The following is a 22,156-nucleotide window of genomic DNA, read 5'->3' on the forward strand; positions in this document are numbered from 1 at the left end:
AGATTCCTGTGTTTCTCTGTTGCAATGCATAAAAACAGATCACTAGAGATGATAAAGTAAACATCTTGTGAGAAACAAATGCTTTTTCCCATGCTCAGAACTTGTAATTTTTAGTGAAAATTTCCATACTTAGTTGTAGCTTAAGAAGCTTCTGGAATGTTTGAATCCTCAGTTAAATAAAAAATTAAAAGTCATAGAATTGAAAATTCATTTCTTTTCACAGGGAATGGTGCTCTTAAGAAATTTCAAAATTACTCTGATTCTTCAGAGGTCATATATGTTAAGATGAACTATTTATTGAAAATAAAGACTGCTCCTTTTAGCCTCAGTTTAAAAAAAATGCACAAGATCCCATTTTACAAAACGAAAAGTTCTTGCTGACTATGGAATTCCACTAAATGCATTTTTTAATTAGAGTTATAATTTAAAACTAAACCAAGTACATAAACAAAAATCTGTTACTGCTCTCTTTGTCCAGCCAGACTGACAGTTGTTCACATTTGAATATTCACCATCCATTGCTACAACCAAGTAGTCATGTTTCTTGATTCCTGTCTGTCTTTCCAACAGCACCTGATGGAGAGAAGGCATGTTCTGCTTCTCGACTGAATGCTTGTGAAAGCATAAGAATTTTGTAAAACAGGAATGTTAGCTCATTTCAACTAACACTGTAGAATGCAGTGAATAGACCTGATTTTCCTACTTCCCTGTTAAAGAATCATGCAAATACTTTGCAACACATCACTTTGCAGTGCCATGAATGACTGCACAGGATGTGAAATGTTGGAGAATTAGATCCACTATGTATTTTCAATAACAATAAAATCTGTTCTATTTAGTTTAAGACAGTGAGTAGCAGGTGGCCATTTCCTGGCCAGAGCGTACCAAATATGCAATCTGTCATTTTGGTGAAATAGAATATTGTTAAGCAAAATTTGCTAGAAAAAAAGGTTTTCCCTGTTGCACAAAAATGAAGAGAGTAATTTTATTTTTCAGTGTCTTGCTGAAGTAATATGGATAACTAATCATAAAAGCTCAAATGTATATTAAAATATGAAGAAAGTAATTTTGTAATAAGCTGAGTTAGCCGGAATTATGTAAGTTACTGTAAAATAATACTTCTGCCTTAAAAACAACAGAATCTGAACCCTTACTTTTTTTCATTTCTCTTCTAAATTACTCATGGTTATAGATTATCTCATTACTTAATAACAATTTCATACGGGTGGTTCCAATACCACAACTATATATCCATGTACTCAGCAGAATTTACTGATGATTATTCCTGATTTACAAAGTCAGTTTTCTCAAGAAATATCAGACAGAATTTACTTCATTGTTTACTCAGGATACCCTACATCAACTTCTACTTTAACCAATTTTTTTTTTTTTATGAATCTTAAACAGAGCTAGTGAGTCTGAATGTTAATGGAGACAGTACAAAACAAATGTCCAAAGGACTACTGTAAATCCCAAAAAGGCAGGCTCTGTCCCTTTGTGAAAACTCAGTGTGATAAAATGCATCTGATGTGCTTTAATCCTGGGACTCATCTACTGGTTAACTATAGGATACTGTTTCAGTGATGTGTTAACCTGTGATTTTTTTCATGAAGAACTGTCAAAATCTCAGTAGGTCGTATCACAGCTTCTGAGCCAAAAAAACACAAATTCTTTTGGGTAGGAGCAGCATTATAATAGTGTGTTCTCCCAAGTAACCCTGCATCTCTGGCTTCTTGGTGGCCATCTCAGTTAAGTGTTTTCTCTGCTTCAACTTAGGTACTCTTGTGCTCTTTCTATGTGCAGTGAACCTTATTTCTGTCCCCCAGAGCCAGACCTGTTGTTACAGTGAATGCTCATCTTATTCTGAACCCTATGATTGTGAATCCAGACAACAAAACTTGTCAGCTCCCTGACCCTCAGCTTTCAGTGGCCTGGTAAGTTCATGATTACTCAGAAACCATCCTTATCCTCTTTCTCAAATAACTTCTTACTAATAACTTTTATTGCAGCTTTTTTTGAACGTGTTCGAAGTTCAAAATGTTCAAACATGCTCTGAGCACAACAAAAATACTCCTATGTAGAGTTCTTTTTTATATACTCCAATACTTCACAGATTGTCAAACTGTGTCATAGCTAAAAGTTGAGTCCTTTGATATACTGAGTCTCCTTCTGCTTAGGAGGATGCTCAATGTCTCTTACGGTCAAGCTGCAAAATTATATGCAATGTTTGGATGAATGAAAGATAAAACAGCTAAAACAAATGAAACACATAAGCATTGATCTGTCAAAAAACATACCTTTGTTGAGAAAATGTAACAGTGAAAATGATGCAGAACTTGTGGGCCCACCATTTTCTGTTGGAGAAAGATCTTGGTCCTTTGTGGAAGAGAGAATATATCTGGCTGACAATTCTGAGAGAAGTTCACAGGATGTTGTTTCTGGTTATCTTTGGTCAGAGGAAAGCTTTTTTTTAGTGCACCACACAGGACAATGTTTCATCTATCTTTAAAAGAGAAACCCTTCACCACAGTAGCATTTAACTTTGAAAAGAAAAAGAACATTAAGAAACTTGAAGCTAATTAAAACAATTTAAGATCAGTTACAAATATAAAATGCTTGCAGGACAGTTGGAGGCTATCTGATAGCACATAATACCACATAAAGGCACGTTTACTGCACTAGAAAAAGGTCGCTTGGAAAGGACCTCAGAACAGTTGATAAAAGAGGTTATTACAAATACAAATACAAAAAAAAAGATACTGCTTAAAAGTGGAAACCATAACAAATGAGGAAGCTAAAATCAAAACAGAGCATAAACATGTGCACGTTGAATATAAAATAGTAGTACGTCTTGCCAAAGAGACTGTGAGGAACAGATTTCTCAGACATAGAAACATTAGAAACATAAAGTCTACCAGGACATGGGCTGGATGAAAACAATATTAAAGTGTAAAGGAGGACTCCAGAAGATACATGACTGCAGAAATTTTTCACTGCTTTTAAACCAGAGATGGTCAGAGGGATTCCTCGCACTGGAGATGTTCTCTATAGGAGATGAGTTCTGAAAATTATCTCAAATGTAAAAGTCAGCAAAAGAGTTTTTAGAATACAATGATAAATATGAACCATAAAAAAATAATCATGACCAGAAGCAGTTCATTTAAAAGCCATAAAGGAACTAAACTCTGGTACACTTAAACCCCTATATGTGGGCTTTCAATGCATATGGGATGCGACTGTCAAGAGATTTTCACTCTTGCACTTTTCTTTTACACTTTATAGGACTTCTTGTATTTGTCATAATGTTCTTCGTTTCTACACCCAGTGTAGAAAATTGCCCATCTACAGAGCAATGTAGAAGGCACTTGGTAGAACTACACAGTCCCAGAACTCCACAAAGCTTTGGCCTTTTTTGAATAGGATCAAGATTAAGGACAAGACATGGAATAGGAGAGATCAAGATCCAACCTAATTTTTTAAGTACCTTTTGTGTTAATATTTAATGTAATAAAGAATTTAAAATATCAACTCGGCTGAAGCATGTTCATTGATCGAAATTACATTTTTCTCACAACTTCAGGTTTTAAAACTTTTAAAAAATGCTTAATGTCATACTGAAAAAGATTTTGGAACCTTAACATTTACAGAGTATTGAAAGAAAAAAGGTGGTTTTTTGCACAAGAGAAATAAATAAAAATATCTCTTAAAAAAAATACTCCTGCTGTGAGATATTTTTTTAAAAAGGGAGTAAAAAACGAATATTCCTGCAGCATATTTTTTTCATTACTTTTAATTTCTCCGCTACAGTAAGCCAGAAGATGTTTGGTTCATATCTACAAGAGCTTTAATAGGAGCATAATTTAATTTCTGTCTGCTTAATTCTAAAATACTGTTCCCTAAAGATTTAGTTTGTATTACAAAATAACTGAAGAGCAGCTGCTGTTTTCCACACTGTAATTTTTCTCCTTAGTTGATATAAGCTTGTATTGTACATATTAAAACAATTAGTAGGGAAACTCCAATAAGCAAAGAATTCCTCAGTCCCATGGGATGAATCCGTGTATCTCTTAGTCAGCTGTGCAACTTGTATAAAAAGTCTACTGACTGACACAGCAAAGTTAGAATGAAAGGAAACCTCCTACTAGAAAAGTTCCAGAAGTGTGTGTGTGAATAATGTGGATTATTGTACATTTCCAAGTATTAGGAAAATATTATTTTTGCCATGATTGAAAAGCTGAAGCACAGAGGAAACATGCACAAAAAGTCATTTCTATACACAGCCCTAAGGGAATTGTCCTGAACTTGTAGAAGCATATAATTCATTCTCTGGTGTGTGTAAAGTGGGGCTGTTTCTATGTTCCCCAAACTAGCAAATCTGGAACAAATTCTGCAACTTTGAAGCTATTAAAGAATATGGGAAAAAGCCTTTTTTTTTTCCCTAAGTGTGAGAGATGCAAGTTATTACATCATGTGATTTATTATGCCCAAGACTAGGTTCTAGCTATTGAGATGTCTAGTTTACCCATGCATTGGTATTTTTATTACTATTTGAGGTCAGATAATCCCCTGGCTACCTTATTGCTACTTTGTGCTTAAATTGTATCTGAAAGTGTTATTTACTCACTTTGCACTAATTTAAGGTAAATATTGTTATTTCCAATTCCTAGAGGAGCAAGAGGTTGGAGAAGTTACCTGACTTACCAAAAGTAGTACAGAAGTGTCCAATCATTATAAACAGTCAAGTTGTAGAATATATGTTTTCTTTATTTGTAAGCACTTTTTGGGTTTGGATGTCTAATTTGAGATGTGCTTTGTAGGCTTCTTTAGGCAACCCAGCTATCCACCTTTTCTAAACCCATTAAACAGAGGTAGACTGTTTAAAATTTCTGATCTTCAAGTTCCTACTATAAAAAATACTCTGAAAAAAATTGTCATTTTTTTATCTCCAAAAGTACTACTATTAAGGTAGTAATAAAACATTTATAATCTTGGGTCATCTAGATTCAGTAAATGAGACATTTCTACATACATTTAAAAAAAAAACCTGAATACAAAATGCCTACGGAAAATGTAAAATCCAAATATAATAATATTTCAACCTATCCTAACTGCGTAGATCAGACTATTTTTCTAATTTGGCTCCTTTCTATTGCTAGTATTTTCTTTTCCTGTTGACCTAATTTGAAACAGGATGTGATTGGTACCCCATGGATATGGACCTAAGGACCATTGTTGAGATGGATTTGTGTGAGATTTTCCATCGACTGTTGGCCAGCCTGACTCCATGGGTCAGACAGCAAAGGCACGTGGCCCAGAGTCAGAAGATGGAGAGTCATCTCTCAGAGGGAAGGAGGCAGGTAGTGACAGTTGCTACCAACACAGCTGCATTGCTATGTGGGAGATCTCTGAGCCAGCTATTAGTTTCAGTAGCCCTGGAGACATCCAAAAGGCAGTCTTTTGAGCTATCCAGCAGCCCTAGTGTTACCATGGCCTGTCCACATGGTGTAGCTTAGCCATGGGATGCCTTCAGTATCAAAGCTCTATGTTGGTCACTGTCTTAGACTTTGGCATAGCAAAATCTAGAAGCAGGGCGAGTATTAGAGCATCATAATAGAAATATATTGACTTGCTTTTACATATTATACCTCAAAGAGGAAACAGTTTGTTTAAAGGTCGTTTATCAGTAGACAGTAACAGTCTCTGCCTTCTTCTGTAGAGGTTTGTTACCTTGCAGGATGGGTATCAGCCTCAAACAGAATGGAAGTCCATAGCATTAAAGCTTAAATGGCCTTTCTGACAAAGCATTATCCATTCTTTCTCTCCATCTGCAAACCTGTGTGCTAAAGAAATTTTCGACAATGACAAATGATCTGGTAATTCCTTGCTTTTGTAATTACAGTCAAATACTATTCAAACCGTGAGCTTATAGTGATGACAGACTCAGCAGAGAATAAATGTGATGTGGGGATCTGTTTGGAGAGACCAGATTGCTAGCACATAAAAAATTCATATGCCTTAGGATGATGGACTATTTCCCAACTGTTTCTTATCTGCTGAAATTTTCTTCCTTTGATTGTTTATTGCATTGTTTGGTTGATTGTTCCTATGAGAAAGCTCAAAAGCTCAGCTATTTTATTTCTTACTGTGTCTAGGAGTCAGATCTTGAATCTCCATAAATCCTTTAGACTGCTGTCCTCTTTTGTGGTCTTTGCCCCTGCTTTTCTTTTTCTTGAAGCTGAAGCATCTCTCAGCCTCTCCACAGCATCTTCCTGTCAAAGTGATGAGCATATCTAAATTCATCTGGGTTTGTGATTGAAATCTTTGATGTCTTTAGAACAGTTTCTGAACTAAATAATAAAATCACAAATGTGTGGCAGAATTCTACTAAAGCCATAGCGTTGCCTCTTGTGTGGCCAGAATCTGGGAGATTATTCACTTCACATATTTGCTCTTTGGCACTACCATTCCCTTTTTGACATGCTCTGCCTGGAGCGGAAGGAGTAAATCTTGACTCTTACAGTAATACTTAAGAACATGACTTCAGTTTTCAAGTATGTATGATGAACTTTTCTGTTCATTGTAGTAAATAAAATGTACACTGAAATTGTTCTGATGAACAAGTAAAGCTTTCCAAGCTGGATGTTTTAACCCAACCTTTTTTCAGACATGATAGTGTAAAAATTATTTGCCTTCTCCAAATCAAGATCGCTGAGTATATTTTTCTTAAGTTTACATTTGAGAAAATACACTTATGCTCTGACATACAAGACTGGCCTGTGAAGCCTGACTTCTAAATTTTATTTGTGCAATTGCTCAAGCTTTCCTCAATTTTATTGTTTTGTCCTTATGTATTAGGAAATAATTGGTTCTTCATGTGTTAATTCATCCTTCTGTAAAGAAGTAGGAATATGACTGAATTTACAATTTCTGCATGGACTGGATTGTCATTTGAAAGTTACAGTTTGGTAGTTTAGTGGCATAGCGACATTTTTTTCCTCAAGAATAAATGCCTTTTTTTAACCTCATGATAAAAAAATGTTTATTAAGGTCATGAGAGCAATATGTATCCCAGATGTGGCACAGTTCCATTATGTTGGTCAGAGGAAGCAAACATGCAATTAGAATGTGATTACAGGTTGTTTTAAAGGTTATGTTACCGGTTTTGCATCCACTGCATGGGGACATTAGTATATAGCATAACAATAGTGAGAAGATGAAGAGCAATGGCTAATGCAAATTTTTTTTATTTAACCTCTCGAAATAGTAACGATATTATAATAATGCCAGTGGAACACATTGTTATCCTGTGTATTTTTTGATTTGCTAGAAAACGTCTTGAGTATTGACTACATGCTCAGATTTTTGTGATTTGACCATGATGAACCAGAAGGACTTCTGCAAACAGCCTCTTACAGAGGCGGTTTGCTGACAGTCAGCATTAACTTTCGCAATAGTATTAGAAAGGTAATCTCTGTAGGATGTCTCAAGAAATACTGGTAACAGAGCCTCTTCTCCATACTTTTGCCAGGAAGATAGTCAGAGACTCTTCTGTGATTACTGAAGCCTAGGAGACTTGCTAACTTAATTAATATAATAGGTAACTAAATACAGATCTCAATTACAGCTTTTTAAGAAAATTAAAATAACTTAAAGATACAACTTGGGAACTGCTGATTCCCAGGGGAGTTTTCTTTCTGCTAATAATCACTTTTACTCTTTTATATGTAGCTTTACTGTAAGAGTCTGCGCAGACTTTGAAGGTCAAAGTATTTCAGATGAGATAGGTAAGAAATATTTTCTACTCGTATAGTTTACTGTGTCCTGCTCCATTTCAGGTGTAGTTTTTTCTTACACTTTGAGAGATGATAGGAGTGAGATCCTCCCAAGGCAAGAAAATGCAGTTAAAAAAATGTATATGTATATATATGACACAAAGCTTCTATTACTGAGTTAAAGGATTTTTTACTCAGATTAAGCCATTTTCCAAATAAAACCAGGAATGTACCTTGTTGAAGAATGTTCTGTTTTGAAAAAAACCAACTTTAAAGCAACAGAAGTCCTGTACATGTATGATCTGTCAGTGAAATCAGAAAGCTTAAATTACACATCTTCCATACTTTACATCAAAAACTAGTGGGCTGCTAAAGAGACAGGCACTTAAAGCATGGATTAGTTTTCCTTGGAAGACTTTGTTAGATTAATCCCTTGTAATACTATGTTATAATACTATAGTATTATAATACAATTATAACTAATTGATTAGTATTTTCTCTTTCTATATTAAATCAATAAATGTTTGATTTATTTGTATCCTTTAGTGCTGAAAGGTGAATTGCAATTAGATTCAATGAAACAGAAAGGAGCTGTTAAGAGGACCCTTTTCTTTGACTACCATCAGTCACATCATTACTTCTCCATTGTGATAGAAAGACAGAAGCAGCTCCATTGCCAGGACTTCCTTGTTTATCTCAGAGTAAGTAGTTTAAAATATTTTAGACTGTCATCATCTTTTCAGTAATACAAGAGATCTAAAGATAGTAGTAAAAAAGTAGCCACCAGAAAAGGAAGAACAATTTCCAAAATTATAGAAATGTGAGATAAGATAGGCCTTATCTGTATGTCTAGAATGTTCAGAACATATTGCTACCTTGAAAAAAATTCCCTATATAAATCTTTGGCTGATCTTTTGTCAGTATAAGTATAAAATAAAGACTTCTTTTGAACAATGTACAGTTTTTCGGTGTAAAAATACATTAATTTCATGGTCTTCTGGAAATTTTGATCAAATACTGCATCTCCTGATACAAAAATGCGAGATTACTTTCCATTTCCAGTATCCCTTTATTTTTTAGTACTCACAGTGGGATAATCAGCTAGTCATGTTAGATGTCATGCCAATTCAGTTGCAACAGATATTTCAAAGGAGCCTCACTAGAAATATTGGCCTAAAATTCATATATTTTAAAAAATATTTTGAAGGTATTTAAAAATGCTTTTAGAAAAAATGAAACCATGGATCTGAAGTTGTAAAGAAGAAAGAGTCAATAGTTACTCAGTTGCAGCTGGAATTACCTCATGCAATTGAAGTAGATTCCAAGTCTGGTCCAAGAAATGCAGTGGGAGTTGAAGTGGAGAAGTTTCAAGCACTATGTAAGGAAGTACCTAGGCAAGAAAGTTGTTGGGTTTTACCATTGCTAACTCACCTAAGTTCTCGGTTGTAGTACAAACCACCAGTATTACCTCCACAAATCCACACGTGTCCTACCTCCAGTTCAAAAGGAAGGTGGGCAGCAGCTGATAGGAGTTGGTTCTGTGTGTCTCTTTTAAACAGCTTCAATTTAGGCTAATGGCTTTGAAAAATTTCTGAGTCTGCTAAGCTAAGCCGGCTTCTTCCAGAAGGGGCTGTGGAGGCAATGTGTTCTGTGCATTCCAGTCACTGCTGAGTCACTTTACTTTCCTAATAACACTACATGCAGCCAGAATTTGGCCAGAAGCTGTCAAAGAACCATGTCTTTACATTCTATAAAGACTGAAGTCTGAAACTGTTGACATACCATACTAATCTGAAATAATTGTATTAAACAACTGTTTTTTATTATGTGATTGTCACTCACAGGATGAAACAGAATTTAGAGATAAATTATCTCCCATTAATATAAACTTCAATTATAGTTTGGATGAATCCAGTTTTGAAGATAGTTTGACTGTGAAGCCAATACTGAACTATTACCAGAAAAGCTCATTAACAGAGCAGGTACGAATTTTGCATGCCACATTTTCTGTATATAAACATGAAAGCATTTACAAATGCTATGTGTCATTTTCCTTAAAACAGAGAATTATGGCCAGAAATTACACAACAGGGATTTAATTAATTCAAAATGTAAATTGAATATAAATATAGAACCGACAGGCCTTTAAAGTATTTCCAAAACTTTGTTGTGCTCTTAGTTTTGATTGCCTTCTAGAATATGTAAGCCAAGTTAGTGTGGGAAAGGGCCTGAAAGATGATACTGTTCTGCTAAGGATGTAGTTGACAGTCTAGTCTCCAACTACCATGTGGAAAGGAACTTACAGAAAGGAGACAGAGAATTAACTCATGAAGTCAGTGCTAGTGATATTTAAGACACTTAGATTAGTGATTTTTAAGGAAGTGATTTGGACTTTGAGGCATGTACTAACTATATTACCATCTTTTCACTTTGCAATAATACAGGCTTACATTCTAGTTGACTGTGGAGAGGACAACTTGTGCATTCCTGAGTTGCAACTTTCTGCTATGCCGTAAGTTAAATAAAATGAATGACTCTGTGAATAAGGAAGTCCAAACACTGCTGACTGTTGTAACAGAATGAAGTATGTAGAACACAGTTCTGTTGTTTACTAGAGCTAATAATTTTCCAGATTTTAATTTGTGCATCCATTTCATCTAGAAAACCCAGAAATGGAGAAATATACACTTACAAATCACATTTATGATGTTTAATGGTTGTCACAGAAAACAGACTTTGCAGGTGTTCATTAGAGGTGGTTCTAGTTCTCTGAATGCCAAGAGATAATGCAAATTGTTGTTCATAGGAGGTTTCCAGTTTTTTTATTTCAGTGTTCCAGTGACTGAACTTGGGGCACAATCCTCCTGAACTCAGTATACAGTGAGAGTATAAAGTGAAGTAAATAAATTTCAGACTAAAAAGATTTCAAAACTTGGAAACAATTTCTCCTGTGGGGGGAGAAGTGGGCTAAGCAGGAAAAATGGGAACCTCTGACTCTGTGCCATCAAAATCAGTCCATCATTCCTGTGAAAGGAAAGGGCACAGCACTGTTGCAGATCTCAGGAGAATTTTCGTCATTGGTCATTTTACAATGGACGTGAGAGAAAAACTACCACCTTTGTACCCTGCCGAAACAATGCTGATGGCACCCTTGTGGCAAGTAATTCCTCCACTAAATACTTCTTACTGGTTAGAAACTAGCCAGACTCTAAAGTTTTATACCAGTAACTGAGAAGTTCTGTGGTAGTCTGCTTTGATTGTCCGTGGTACTGTTTTCTCTTTACCTCTTTTCTACACAGGTGCTGGCATACTTTTCCATGGGGTCATTTTTTACGGAAAATGTTTTATTATGTTTCACAGAATATTTTCCAGAACAGATGTTGGGAGAGCAAGATGTCCTTCTGCTTTATTCATATGTAAATAAAAATTGTGTGTGTCCTAACTCCTGACAAGTAGTATTTTCTATACAGAGATACGGATCAGTTAATAATTGGAGAAGAAAACTGTGTCATGCTCATAATAAATCCAAGGAATGATGGGGAAGGAGCCTATGAAGCTGAGTTACACATAAAGATTCCACCTGAAGCAGATTACACTGGGGTTGAGCGCAACAATAAGGTAAATGAAAATCAAAATATTAGCAATAATAAAGCAGAAACTTTGACACTGCTGTCTCATGCTCCCAGCACAGCAGTGTTTTACCATTATTAAGGGTGTCCCAGTCTGATATCCTCAACAGTTGAACATTAACTGCAGTATAAACTTGACAAAGTTGTTTTCCTTTGTCATCAATTATTTTATGTTATAGATGGGCCAAAAACGCAGTCATAATGTAAAATGTGCCAGTGTTCACAGAAGGACTAATGTTGACTGAAGTCCTGCTGAGCTGTACTGAACATGCAGTGTTTCCTTTTGGGGTCTGTTTGTTTTTTAAAGCAAAGATGAAACACTATCCTGCAAACAAGCAGAGTGTTCATGTATTCTCTGTTGGACAGCAAGTCTGAATCACCTCGTCTGCACATAAATCTCCCAAGCTGTTGCAACATGAGCCTGCTTTTTTCTGTTAGTGCCTGGAATGTTCAGAAGGGCCTCAAGGGTGAGAGTGGGAGAAAGCAAGTTAATTTCCTTTCCAAAGGTAAATGTTTTTAAGGAAGCTGAAAGTAACTTACAAGGTATTTCCTTATTCTCCTTCTGTCAATGACTTTATTAATGGGCTTTTAACCTAATTTGAAAAAAAATTACAGGAGGTAATGATGTCATCGAAGATGACAGTATGGAAATTCTCTGCAACTTCACATCTCAGAAGCATATGTTAAAGAAACCAGCCTTTTTCTATTGCCTATTCTTTTGTTCTCTTAGCAAAGCCTCTGGTACTTTTGACTGTGATTTACAAAACAAAAGTTCTCTTTGATATACTACACATGGTTACATTTTTCATTTGTTGCTCTTTAGGAATATTTAGCTGCTCTTTTGGACATTACAAAGGATGTCAGGGGAGGCACTTAATCCAAAACTCACAGCACATATTGGCACATGTCTATCATTTGAGGGACTTGGGGGGGGGGTGGTGGACGAGAGGCTAGACATGAACTAGCAACATGGACTTGCAGTCAGAGGCAACCGTGTCCTGGGCTACGTCAAAAGCAGTGTGGGCGGCAGATCGAGGGAGGTGACTCTGCCCCTCTACTCTGCTCTGGTGAGATCCCACCTGGAGAACTGCATCCAGCTCTGAGGTCCTCAGCACTGGAAGGACACTGACCTTTTGGAGCAAGTCCAGAGAAGAGCCACCGTCTGATTAGAGGGATGGAACACCTCTCCTGTGAGGAAAGGCTGAGAGAACTGGGTTTGTACAGACTGGAAAAGAGAAGGGTGACCTAATTATAGCTTTCCAGTACCAAGAGGGAGTCTACTAGAAAGATAAAGAGTTTTTACAAGAGCATGTAGTGATAGGACAAGGATCAATGACTTTAAACTGAGAGTAGGTTTAGATTAACTATTGGGAAAAAAAATTCTTGAGGGTGGTGAGACACTGGAACAGGTTGCCTGGAGAAGTTGTGGATGATCCATCCCTAGAAGTGTTTAAGGTCAGGTTGGATGGAGCAACCTGGTCTAGCGGAAGGTGTCCCTGTCCATGGCAGAGTAGTTGAAACTAGGTAATCTTTAAGGCCCCTTCCAAATGAAACCATTCTATGATTCGGACTGGAGAGAGATAATTAAGGACTTTATATTATTTTAGGAAAATTTAAATTTTATAGCATCAGCAGGATAGACTTATGGAGAAAGAAAGGAAAAAAGACATGAAATATTCTGGTGCTTTGGAAGACTAAAGAGAAACTAGAATGGGTTATGAAAGAGTGCTAACATTCTTTTTCTTTTGAATAGAAAATTGTAAAAGCCCAGGCATTAGGCAAAGCATTGCCAACCAATGAGGGAAGTGATTGTTCCTCTCAGCTCTGCACTTAATTTAATAGAGAGTAATTTCAGCAGACAGGTGGATTTGTGGTAGAGCCTGTTGCAATCATGATCTTAAAGCTCTTCCTCTAACATTTCATTGACTTTTGGTTCTACTGTGTTTACGGTCCTCTGTGTGGCTGTTTTTCTCCGAACTGCAGATTCCTGGTGTTAAGGCAGAGATAATATTCACCTCAGCCAGCAAAACAGATAGATTGAGACCAGAATATATGAAATGCAATCAGCTGAATAAATCACTTGATACATTTCTAATGAACTGTAAAATCTTTAGAATCAAACAATTTCCTCTATGATACTCACAGAGGATATTTATCTACTTTATTGTGGGGCTACTCTGGATTTAGTCTACCTAATAGAGAAACACATTTATCCCTTTAAGTGTTTCCTGCCCAACGTGCTTTTTTTTTTTTTTTTTATTTTAACTACTTTTTGGGCTATTCTGTATCATTTGAATTACACTCAGAAGTTGTTGAAGTCAACAACTTAACTGAAAATTCACTTGCCTTCTGTCTCCTGTGTTCAGCTTTATGCAATACAGTGTTTGACCTGCCTCAGTTGTCATTATCTTGTTATCTCAGGACTGTTTCTGTAGAATATTGTACACTGACTGTGCAACTGTACCAAAATGAGTAACATTTTGCAGGGATATATGTGATCATATGAAAGTGGAGTGGGAAGTGAATGTACATAATCTTAAAGTCTGAGGTCAAGGATGTGATTTTGGAGCTTCATTGTTTCCTGAAGATGCTGACACTTCCTTCAGGCAGAAGCTGAAGTAGAATGACTTACAATGAAATCAAATGTGTTGTTTGTTAGTTATATTGTGGAAACACTTAAAAGGTCCAGAGACCAGGTAAATGAATAAATTACTACAGCTTCAGTAGTTACTGGAAATTACCTCATATAACTAGAAGTAAATTAGGCAAATGCAAAACCCTAATAGATATTTGTTCCACACCAAAAAACATTATGTATTTTGGCAGAACTGTCTCTGCTCAGGCTGGAAACTGCGGAATGGTGGGTTCACATCCAGATACATATTGCAATGGATAAGGTCTGAGCCACTTTCTTTCTGAACTAAAGCATGACACTCATAAAATAAAAAAAAAACCCAAACCTGAAACCTTCTCATATTATCTGAAAATTCTTAGAATAACTACATAACAGCTGGCTAGATTAGATGTGATTTGAGCCTTATGAGGACAAACACTACTTCTTTATACATCAACTAGAAGAGAAGCTAAATTCTGGCACCTGGTACCTAATTCATCCACTTCTTCTCAGAAAATAAAATTGGAATGTGATGATCAAGGAAGGAGAGGAGGTGTTTTGCTCTTCAGCCTGTTATACTTAACTATTCTGGCATCAGTTAGTAACTCATCACTACGACCACCAAAAAGTTTCAAGTTTGTAGACTGCCTGGATTGCTTAAAGCATCCAATCATTTTCTAGTTAAAATGCACCCTGGGAGCACACGTGTTAATTGTTGGGGTTTTATTTCTGCTCAAGATTGCCAAAAAGACCATGTGTTGCTATAAAAATATAAATTGCTACCAGTGGCAGGTAGAAGGGTTTTGTGGCAAACACTTCCATCTGGCTGAGTTACATATGAACCCACTGATACTGACAATAGTAGGTGTACAAGTCTCTGAGCTTGCTTGCTTCCTGCCTGGTTTTAATTTTCCTATTTTGTATTTAGCCACCTCAAAAAGGTGATCAGTGCAAAAATGAAGGCAGTAAATCTCATTATTGAAAGAATTCTACCAGACTTGACCCTTTGTCACATCTTTATGCTGCACAAATTAGCTTTTGTGTTGCTGGTAATATAAATTCTGTACCATTAATCATTTTCTGTCTTAAGAGCATACCATGCAAACTGCAGAAAACCTACTCACAAAACTCCCCTATTTTCTCAGCCTTAGAAGGACAAAAAAATGTGTGTTAAGGGCTAATTTACTCTGTGCAGGTCTATAATACAGCATTTTTAAAGAAACTGCCAAATATCCTATATTGATGAATATTTATTTTATAACATTTAGACCTCAGTTTCAACCCTTCTTGCCCAACAAAAGCAAAACTATAAACCCACACATCAAGCTAAAATGATTAGTTTTCCAGACAAGTTTGTCTGGAAAACTGTGTTAACATCCTCTCTTCTCCCGTGTGTTGCTTCCCACCTCTAATTAACCAGCTGGAAAGAGTGTAAAAATCCTTCCCTCCCAACCCTAGAGAGGCTTGGGAAGGCTGCTAGTGAACTGGACATGCTATGTAACCAACTTTGTTTCCTCCTAGCAAACTGTAAAAGTGTCAGTGTACAATGAGGTGTGTGCTGAGGGCATGCTTCATATGGGCTCTGTTTAGGACATGCCCTATCTTTTCATTTAAATTCAGGAAATGATTAGGACAGCATGTCCATGCTGGCTTTTACAGATAAGACAAATTGGTAGTCAGTAGTCTGGAGATTTCCCAGGTCTTTTTATATAACTTACACATACTGCTTCATCCATGAAAATCACAGATGAGAGGAAAGGTAGTGTAACTTGCTGCATCCTGCTTTTACAAAGCTTGTTTACTTCTGCACATATATGGAAATACCTTCTTTTATTGAATATGTCAAAGAGGAAAACAGAAAAAACCCCACATTTTGTTGCTTAGTCTTATTCTGTATCTCCTAAATTGCACTATTCTATAGCTGTTTCTCCTTTTATACAGTCTGTTTTGTTTACACATGACACTACTAGTGATAAAGATTGCTATAAACAACAAAAACCTTAATTTCTGATAATGTGAAAACCTATCTCCTTTGTTGCCAATTTATAAACACAGATAACAGTTTATGTATTTACAGTAATATTTAATGTTCTAAGTATTTTAACATAGATTGGAAAATAAGGGTCTAGACTTGATCCATTATAAAATTCTGCCAATGCCAGAAATTCACTATAGAGACTTCTGGTGGTGGACAACACAACCGTTTCAATTAGCATGAGACCTTTTTCCTCACCCAGGTTTACCTGCTCATTTTTCTCTGTTGAGTCATTATGGCTATAGGAATGATTCACAAAAACAGAGCGGTATGTTAAAACTAGACATAGAGTGATCTCATCCTGATTCTTAAGGTTCTGGGAAACTATCCTGTTCGTTTTTCCCTGGCATCAGTTTTCCCCTGTTTTCTGACAATAAGCAAGTAAATGTTTTGATAGTGCACTGAGCAGGTGTCCGAAATCAAAAGAAATGTCACAGTCAAAAAGGCATCACTTTCCCAACTGGATACATTTCACTGTGATCTCTGACCTCCATATTGGTGTCCTTTTGTTGCAGGCACTGCGTGTGTTGAGCTGTGATTACAAGATGGAAAATGAAACTAGAATGGTGGTTTGTGATCTTGGGAACCCCATGGTGGCTGGCGCAAATGTAAGGGAAAACCAGATGCATTTACTGATTTTTATCTAATTGAATTTTAAAGGGGAACAAATGGAAATCTATTCAATTAGCAGAAGGAGTCCCAATAAGCAGCACATAAACCAAATTATTTAGTTGGACAGGAAATTGTTGGTGTAATAAGAGGCAGTGCTTCTGAAGAACTAACAATTTGTTTTTCTGAAAGATTAATTATGCTAGAACCTGTGTTTTATTTCATTTATTGTAAAGAAAATGAGTGACTCGGTTTAAGTCACAGAAGTTACACTACTATAATGAGAAGAGAATCCCAGTCTGCAATGTGATCTGTTTATTTTTCTTTTTTAGTATTGCCTTTATTTAAGATATGTATAGTAAATGACAACTTCTTTAGCCTGATTCTTATCTTCAGTGCATAAGGATTGTCTTATCTGTTTATATCACAATTTATATCCAGGAAAATGGGATTGGAATAAAGTTTTACTTCAAGTTATTATTGTAAATCTAAAGATTTTCCTAAAACAGCCTCTCATTAATCAGACTACACATTAGATGGAATGTTGGTAGCCTTGCTTTTAGGCAAAAGTGGAAACTGAATAATGACTAATGATGGACAGTAGGTAAGGATTAAAAATAGGTTTGGAGATAAAAAAGAGCTGCCTTTTCCACAATTGTCATCCTTTGTCCCCATTTCATGACAAAACAGTCTGGGAAATCCCAGAAGTGTTAAACTCAAGAATGTTCAGCCATGGATGCTGTTACAGAGGAATTTAGTGTTTCTTATAAATTTGTAAATGTTACAAATATTTAACTAAAAGCAAATAATCCAAACATTTATACCTAGATAAAAAACTGTCTTAATAAAAATGAAGTGGTCAGGAGCATCAGCATATATCAGGAACAAACAACAGTTTTTGACTGAAAACTGCCACTGCTTGAATTTCATATTGGGGCTGTGGCTTTGCAAAGAAACTAAAGCAAATTTCCTAAGTATTTTCAAAATTCCTACAAAGTTAAGGTTTGTCCTACAGAAGATCAGTATTTCACTCTTCAGACTCTCTACAGAGGGGATCTTTCCTGGTCTCTTATGATCTTGAAGTAGTTCATGTCTGACCCTCGATAAAAGAACCAAAAGAGTCATACTCCCCATGGGAGACTGGGACTAGAATAATTTTGTTTGGATCCTAGGGATAGCCTCAGATCAGCCACAGAACTGAAAGTGAATGCGAACAGGTGTTTCATACAGTCATCTGCTTGCATGATCACAAACAGTCCTAGGGACTCTTCGGGATTACAAGGAGCTGGAAGCCACTGAAAATTGGACTCTTGGTAATGGACCTCCTGGGAAGAGGAATCTTCCTGGTGAGTTTCTTTCTCCATAGAACCAGTGAACCAGAAGTCTGAAGAGAATACTGCAAACATTTTCTGGGAAGGACATAGACAAGAGGGATAAAAGATTTTGAAGGTTTTGTTTTATTCTACTAAATGAAACTCCTAAAAGGTAAGAATAATTGAAAACGTTTCTGAGGAATGGAATTTTCATAATGGGATTATGGGAGGCAATGATGGGCCAAAGCACTGGATAAATTCCAAGTCAAGTCAAATAAAAATGGGGATTCATCCAAGAATCCTCAAAGAGCTGCTGATGTCATCGCAAACCTCTCTCAAGGATTTTTGGAAGCTGGAGAGGTCCCAGCTGACTGGAAGGTGGAGAATGTTATCTTGATTTCCAAGAAGGGGAAGAAGAAGAACCCCAGTAACTACAGGCCTGTCAGTTTCCTTTCAGCACCTGGTAAAGTTAGGGAGAAGATTATTTTGGGAAGTGTGAAAGACAGCGCAGTCACTGGTCACAGCCAGCACAGCTTCATGAGAGGAAGGTCCTGCTAAGTCAAACCTGATTTCCTTCTACGACAAGGTAACCCACCCAGTTGACCAAGGGAAGACAGTTAATGTAACCTTTTTGGATTTCAGTAAAGCTTTCGATATTGTCTCTCACAGGATCCTTCTGGACAAAACGTCCAGCACACAGCTGGATAAACACATCGTGTGAGCAATTGGCTCACAGGCTGAGCACAGAGGATAATAGTGAATGGAGTAATATCAGACTGCTGACCTGGCACTAGCGGAGTTCTGCAAGGCTCAGTCTTAGGCCCTGTGCTCTTCAACATCTTCATAAATTACTTGGATGCAGGACTGAAAGGGATACTAAGCAAGTTTGCAGATGACACAAAACTGGGAGGACCTGTTGAGTCCCTCAAAGGCAGGGAGGTCCTGCAGAGAGACATCAACAAATTAGAGGACTGGGCATTCACCAACCGTAGGAAGTTCAACAAGGGAAATACCGGATTCTGCACGTGGGATGGGACAACCCCAGGTGTACGTACAGACTGGGGAATGAGATGCTGGAAGGCAGTGCCACGGAAAGGGACCTGGGGATCCTGGTTGATGGCAAGTTGAACGTGAGTCAGCACTGCCCTGGCAGCCAGAAGGGCCAACTGTGGGGGGCATCAGGCAAAGCATCGTCAGCCAGGCGAGGGAGGGGATTGTCCTGCTCTGCTCTGCACTGCTGTGGCCTCACCTTGAATATTGTGTGCAGTTTTGGTCTCTGTAATATAAAAAAGACATTAAGCTGTTAGCGAGTGTCCAAAGGAGGGCCTTTGAATGAAGATGGTGAAAGGTCTGGAGGGGACCAGTGATAGGACCTAAGGGAATGGCCTGAAGTTGTGTTAGGGGAGGTTTAGGTTGGATATTAGGAAGAGGTTCTTCACCCAGAGGATGTTTGGGCACTGGAACAGGCTCCCCAGGGAAGTGGTTCACAGCACCAAGCCTGACAGAGTTGAAGAAGTGTTTGGACAATATTTTCAGGCACATGGTGTGAATCTTGGGTGTGACTCCTGTGCAGGGCTAGGAGTTGGATTTGATGATCCTTGTGGGTCCCTTCCAACTCAGCGTATTCTGTAATTCTGATTCTGTAGTCTCTTGTATTGAGAAACCAGCAATTTTAGTTACCTGCTTAGTGGTTTCCCAGTTAGTCTCAAGGCAGAAGCTAATTCTCAAGATACAGACGGAAGTAGACAAGAATCTTGTGGATGATCAGGATGCAGTGAAGGAGGGCAGGAGAGCATAAAACCCCTTGGGTTTGGAAGAGAAAAGGAAGACTAAACATGAGAAACTCTCACATGTTAGACTGCAGACCCTCACACTCCTCTCTTTGAATCCAAGGCCATGTTTCGACATCATCCTTGACTCAAAATGCTAGCAGTGTGAAGACTTCAGGAATGCCCTTTGGTGGCTATTAAAGCAGTACTACTCTCACCTGTACCCTTATGAATTTTCACAATGTAACTGATCCTTCTTTTCTTCAGAATCAATTCTAGGGTTTGCTGTTACCAAATATTCCTAAGCAAAATACTTTGTAAAGAGTGACTTAGAAGTAGCAGAATAAAACAACAGAGTTTATAACATATTTAAGGATGTTCTGGTTTATAACAAAGTAATCCAACCCTTTAAAATTGAGGCATGCGAAGATAGAGTATTACAAAGACAGATGGCTAAATTGTTTGATTATAGTGAGTGAAATCTTAAATCCGAACTTTGTCTTTGAAACCAGCTCTCCTGGACACTCAGGAAGGGTGAAAGGACTTTTACTTTTTCAGTCCAAACATATTTATGATGGCAAATGTACTTCCAAAAGCAAAATACCAGCCCTTTGTACAAATTGCATAAATCACAAAAGGTTGCTCTGATCTATTTCCAATTTTTCAAAACAATTCTGCTCTGGCAGGAGATCAGTTATTCTCAAAATACTCAGTCAGAAAGGGACTCTTTGTGAAAGTTGTGAGTGGAAAGGAAGGGTTAGGTCAAAATTGAACATTCTTAAAGTTCTTAATTATTGAGTCACTCTCATGGCTTTTTGGCACCCTGAAATCCTAGAATTCTTGAGCTGTTTAAGATCAACCTTTGGGTATGAGGATTATGTTGGGATTTTGTGATGTAACCCATGGGATATTACTGTAGTGGACTACAGGATTGACTGACATTTCGCATCTTCAAAATGCATTATTGTCATCTGTGTCCTTAAAACTCTCTACTGACCACAAAAAAATACTTAATCTTTTCAGTAATATCTTTGAGGTTAAAAAAAGATGAAAAAAAAAATAAAAAAGAATATAAAAAGATAAGGAAAATCAGAATGCCACATGACCCAGAATGCAAATTAAATGGCTGATACCATCTCACTGGCAAAGAGTGCTCAATGTACTTATTTATGACTCTTAAATGGATCAGACGGACAAGCTTCCTAATGCCTGTTCGGTGGCATTAGCAAGTGAAATATAGGTTTTATTAAAAATTCTGGTAGATAAATCAGGAAATTAATAGAAAATAATAGTAATAAGATTATAAGACTGGAGGCTTGGAAGATCTTGCCTGTTTCTTGATATGTACCAAACTAATTCTTGAAGAGCACAGAGGTTCTATCTTTCTTAAAAAAAGGTTTCCCTCTGCCTCCCAGCATACTTCTAAATCCTGTCAAACATAATAACAGATTAAGGCTGATCACTAATAGCAGGAATGTCATATATTTCAAAGATACTTGATGTTACAAATATGGGAAAATTGCAATTTTAATGAAACTAACTTCACTTGGAAAATTTTAAATAAAATTAAACTATTCTGATAAAATTTATGTCCTAGTAAAATAAGGAGGTTGAGTGATTGCTAAGATACAAGTTCAAGCAAATTAAACTTCTTTGGCCTCAGTGGGTTTTCAGCAAGGGCAAGTGAGCATCTTTGCCCCATTATTAGTAGCAGTGTCAAGGGTTACTTGACATTAACAAAGTCATGCAACTATACAAAGGCAACATCTGCAGCTTATTAGAGTTGTACAGTAGGAGTGTGTTTCACCATTAAATAGGGGATTAAGCCTCAGGGGAGTAATAGATCATCAAAACTACAGTTCATGTCTGCTCTGTCTGATGAAAATTTTATCTTTGGTTCACCACATCTTTTTTCTTCCGTAAGTGGAAATAAATTTATTTAGACTGGTTAGTAAAAACAGTAAGAGAAATGGTGAATTGAATATTTGGAAATTTTTGTCTAAAAGACTAAAGAAAGTCATTATATTTTTAAAGGTGAATGGAATTTCAATACAGATGTTAACATCATCTCCAGAAAGAGACCTTATAAGAGCTTACATCTCTATTCCATCTCTATTACTCAGTTTTCAACTTCTGAGTAATTTAATGAGCACTGTCTTTTCATCTGAAAGATTCTGCTTCCAAAGAGAGAGATCAACTATAACTGTGACATTAAAATATTCAGAATTCAAAGATTTGAACTTGCCATTTCCTTTATGATGACAATATTGCTTTCAGCATAGGCCAGCTGAAAGTAGTAGTTGAAACATGTTAGGTAAGTCTCATTCTGGAGATGGATTAAGATTCAGTTAGCCATAGGAGAGGTAGACAGGGAGTGAGAAGCAAATGGAAATTGTCAAAGGGAGGAAGCCACGT

At 36.9% G+C, this 22,156-nt stretch overlaps 1 protein-coding gene across 1 annotated transcript in view; it reads left to right on the plus strand.

Annotated features, from left to right (window-relative positions):
- Positions 1-22,156, plus strand: part of ITGA8 (integrin subunit alpha 8) — a 110,101-nt gene that overhangs the window by 43,927 nt on the left and 44,018 nt on the right. The window contains 7 exon segments of the mRNA XM_027658795.1: positions 1,827-1,934; positions 7,729-7,784; positions 8,319-8,473; positions 9,617-9,754; positions 10,217-10,284; positions 11,243-11,390; positions 16,566-16,658. Of these exon segments, the coding sequence (XP_027514596.1) occupies positions 1,827-1,934; positions 7,729-7,784; positions 8,319-8,473; positions 9,617-9,754; positions 10,217-10,284; positions 11,243-11,390; positions 16,566-16,658 (766 nt within the window).

The sequence above is a fragment of the Corapipo altera genome, unplaced genomic scaffold (genome assembly GCF_003945725.1).
Source record: "Corapipo altera isolate COAL_440 unplaced genomic scaffold, ASM394572v1 63, whole genome shotgun sequence".
In the NCBI taxonomy this organism is placed as follows: domain Eukaryota; kingdom Metazoa; phylum Chordata; class Aves; order Passeriformes; family Pipridae; genus Corapipo; species Corapipo altera.